At 35.7% G+C, this 4438-nt stretch overlaps 1 protein-coding gene across 1 annotated transcript; it reads left to right on the top strand.

Annotated features, from left to right (window-relative positions):
- Positions 1-220: 220 nt before the first annotated feature.
- On the top strand, positions 221-3941 carry LOC139882533 (GATA transcription factor 26-like). The gene is given in 10 exon segments (XM_071866835.1): positions 221-260; positions 1393-1473; positions 1476-1766; positions 2228-2651; positions 2729-2801; positions 2914-3017; positions 3274-3399; positions 3401-3519; positions 3632-3699; positions 3702-3941. Coding segments are annotated over 10 exon segments (1566 nt in total).
- The last annotated feature ends 497 nt before the right edge of the window (positions 3942-4438 follow it).

The raw sequence follows: 4438 nt of genomic DNA, 5'->3' as shown, positions 1-4438 counted from the left end.
TACACCCAAAAAAATCCTTTTTCTTTGCAAACTAATTTCTGGGTTTGTTGCAGAAAAGTTCATAGATACCTAATTTTTATATATTTACTGTATCAAAGCTTCAACAAGAACAAAATAATTTTCATATTTTTTGGTCAAAGCTTTCATTTTGATTTGTTCTTCGGCTCCTTTTTGTTGTTGGGTTAGAAATTTTCTTTGGAATTATAAGGAAAAGAGAGATATGGGGAAGCAAGGACCTTGCTGTCACTGTGGAGTTACAAGTGAGTTCTTGTTCTTCCATTTTTTTTTTCTTTCAATAAATTCTCTTGCTTTATGACCAAAATGGATTTTTTTTTTGTTCTTTTAAGTTTTTGAATGTATAATTCACTATGTGGAGTTTCACAAACTGGGATATACAATTTTCCTGAAATTGAATTGACTATGCACAAAGATATTAAGTTTGGGTTATGTTCTGTCATGTCTATGGTTCTTTTTGTACAATGATGTGGAACATGTCTATTTATTCCAAGATGGAGTTTAGGACTAAATTTAATCAAAACCCTTTTTTTGGTTCTCAATTGTTTGCAAAACCCAATCGATGTAATCTCAGTGTACTTTTCCTATACAAATGAGCTTGATATTTGATTTCTGGGATTTAACGAGTCTATATTGGATCATTATAGGTTTCCCATTGTTCATAAGGTCTTTTCTATTGAAGTCAGCCTTTGTTTGTCTGAAAGCTCAATGATTCAGTTGAAAGCAAATGTAGTCAGCATTCGGGTTCTCTCTACCAATGAGACAATTACTTAACTGTCTTGTTTGAAGAAATTTGTTAATGTCTTGCGTGTGGAGACCTTTTGTTCATTCCACATATTTTCTTTGTTAGCTCATGATCAAAACTTAATACGAGTTGCAGACTAAGATACGTGGACATTGGTTTGCTTATAAAATGTTGAACATTTTCATGGCATTATTTTACAAGTTCCTTTTTTTCAAAAGCTCTGCTTCTCTAAACACTGATAAGAACAATCTTAGCGTGGTTACTTAGTAATCCAACTCAGAAGTTCGTTATAATTCCTTTTGTTCATGCCACACATTTTTTGTGTTGGCTCATGATCACAACTTATATGAGTTGCAAACTAAGAAACTTTCTTTGGAAGATGGAGGCCCTTATAAAATGTTGAACATAAGAGATAGGACCATTTTCTTGGCATTATGTTACAAATGCCTTTTTTTTTTCAAAAGATTTTCTTCTTCAACTGATAAGAACAATCTTTGTGTGGTTATCTTGTTATCTAACTCGGAAGTTTCGACGTAGTTCCATATTCTGAATATAATATACTGAATGTTTAATTTACTCTTGTGTACAACTCTGTGAGACTATTTTATTTACCGAAATTATTGTTGTGATAGACACACCCCTTTGGCGAAATGGGCCTGCTGAGAAGCCAGTGTTGTGCAATGCTTGTGGGTCTCGTTGGAGGACGAAAGGAACCTCGTTAACTATACCCCTCTTCATGCTCGGCCTGATTCTGACAGTTACGATGATCACAGAGTTTCCAGATTGAAAAACGTTTCTGTAAATAAAAACAAGGAAGTGAAACTGCTCAAGAGAAAATCCACTCCTGATAATCTCTATGTTGGGGATACTAGTTATTATTATAACAATCAGAGCTTTCGAAAGGCTGTGGATGAAGATACAAGTAACAGATCGAGTTCTGGTTCAGCAATATCCAACACTGAGAGCTGTGCACAGTTTGGGAGTCAAGATGCGAGTGACTTGACAGGTTGGGAATTTTTCTGCAAACTCAGCTTCATTGTTCTTTCTTTTAATCGTTGCATTTGCGAGAGTCATTTTTGGTTATTGCACATGGAGAGATTATTCCTGGACAAAATGTTTGATGGAGTAGCTATTCATTTCCTCACACCTAATTGCCACTTGCAATTCATGAATAATGTGCCTGGTTCCTTGAAATTGTTGTACAAAAATATAAATGAATTAATTGAAGAGCATCTGTTCTCTGTTCTATTATTGATTCTGGGGCAAAGAGAAGTTCAGTACTTTCTAAAGATAACGGATTGAAACTTGTGAATGAGCTGCTTTATTCATTGTGCTATCTCAGGTACTCAAAGCTTTGGATGTCAAAGGGATGAACTTTTTATGATTTTGAAAAGTTGCATATGGAATTTTAAGCTCTAATATTATTCTCAGGGATGCTGACATGACTCTATGTTCGTCACTTTTCAGGTCCTGCTCAATCAAATGTATGGGAAAGTATGGTACCTTCCAAGAAGAGGACATGTGTGAGTCGGTCAAAGCCATCATCAGTTGAAAAACTCACAAAAGATTTGTGTACTATTTTACAAGAACAGCAATCTTCATATTTTTCTGGATCGTCCGAAGAGGATTTGCTCTTTGAGAGTGAAACGCCAATGGTTTCTGTTGAGATAGGACATGGAAGTGTTCTTATCAGACATCCAAGCTCAATAGCTCGAGACGAGGAATCTGAAGCTAGTTCTCGTTCAGTTGAAAATAAAAGATACTCCACAAATGAAGCTTATTCTCATCTGAGAACACTTCCTGCTCAGAAGAGAAACAATTACTCTAGTCATGCAATTGAAAAACCTAAAAGCCCCCGTGGGGAACTAATGCAACAAGAGAAGCTTAAAAGGTAAACCTTTCTGTATGGAATAGATTTAGAAATGGTACTTTTGCCATGGCTAAAAATTTTTTCCTTGGGAATTGCAGGGACATGTCACAGCATGAAACACTGAAAGTACTCGGAAATCACAATTCACCATTGTGTGATGTAGATTTGGGTGTAAGTTTCATATAATTGGGTTTTATTTTCTTTTTGGCACATATTGTTTCCTCATTTGATGAGACCTACCCTTTCTGACTATAATTAGTAATTTGTACCAACTTTTATGCAGGATATTGTTAACTATGAGGAGTTTGATCGGAATTTGACCAATGAAGAGCAGCAACAGTTACTAAAGTATCTTCCTCCACTTGATGTTGCCAAACATCCTGAAACGTTGGTATCTTTGTCATTCCAAATTAGATTATTTATTTCCATCTTGTCCGTACTACGACATCCTCCCCCATACCCCCAAAGCGGGGAGCCTTAGCGCACCGGGGTTTGCCATTTTTTTTATTTCCATCTTGTCCATAAAGCCTTAATAAACTTTATGGTTTATTTTGGACCACAATTGGCTATGCTGGAAGACATAAGAAAACTTTTCTCCAATGTTTTGCAACATGAATTGATGATGGGATATTGTTTCCTGCAGCCTTAAAAACATGTTCAATAGCCTCCAATTCAAGGAAACTTTGTCTTCATTTCAGCAACTGCTCAAGGTTAGAATTGGGTGAAATTTTTCGTTGGAAAATATGCTTGATGTTATTACAATGCTTACTAACTAGTGTTTCCTCTTGGCTTCAGAAATGTAACAGTGCTGGAGAGTCAAATACCATTGCCTCTAATAATGTTGTGAATATCAAGAGGTCACGTGATGATCACGATCAAAATTATCCAGGTTGGCCGAAATTCTGATTGTTCTATTTCGTCAGCTAAGATTTTTAAACTTATAAAATGGAAAAAACTATCCGTTTGCTTCATTAAATATTTGTTTTTTGTCTTTCTCTCAGAAGCAGAATCTATAATGAGGTGTCCGAGGAGGGTGCTCATGAAAACAAACTCTGAAAGCAAGGAAACTTAGAAAATGAAGGAATTCGCTTTAGTCCAAAATCCCTATTCTCATTGCCTCCCGATGTTAATAGTTCCTTCTTGCTGGATTCCCTTCATTTCGTCGGCGACAGTTCCGATCAGGATATGCTGTTGGACGTTCCGTCCAACAGCTCATTTCCTCAGGCAGAACTTCTCCCTAAAACAAGTTTCAGACAGCAGCAAGCAAGCACCAGTAGTAGCTTGATAAACCCACATAGTATCGGTCACTAGCCAGCTTACTATATCATCAGATGTTAGTTTGATAAGTAGAAAAGCTTAGTCACATGTTATTTGCTTATACCATCCTTGATTTCGATTCTGCTACGTGTTTCGCATGTAAAAACAGAGTTGCTATTTTTTTTTTACCACTTGACCTTTTCGAATTTGGAATGCTAAGGATGAAATTTGAGTGGGCATTTTCAGGTTTTTGTATAGGTTAAGAACATGTTGTAATATAAATCTTGAAAAACAATATGCAAAAAGAGGTCTTAATTTGTAGAGTAATGTATGTTTATCCCTACAAAGTATAGCTATGTGGAATGCATGTGAATGAAGTTGACATAAGTAGCTTCTTTTTTTTGGCCTTTAGGATGACACTTTTTTCTAGTAGTTTCTATTTTGTGGAGTCGATATGATGTCTTAATTGCTAAGCACCACAAAAAGCAACTTTAAATCTTGTGAAGTTAAAAATAATAACATAGTAAGAATTAAGTTGGTGTTTGAGAATT

This window comes from Rutidosis leptorrhynchoides, unplaced genomic scaffold (genome assembly GCF_046630445.1).
Source record: "Rutidosis leptorrhynchoides isolate AG116_Rl617_1_P2 unplaced genomic scaffold, CSIRO_AGI_Rlap_v1 contig28, whole genome shotgun sequence".
Lineage (NCBI taxonomy): Eukaryota > Viridiplantae > Streptophyta > Magnoliopsida > Asterales > Asteraceae > Rutidosis > Rutidosis leptorrhynchoides.
The sequence above is the reverse complement of the archived record's forward strand: the minus strand, read 5'-3'. Positions and strand labels throughout refer to the sequence as shown.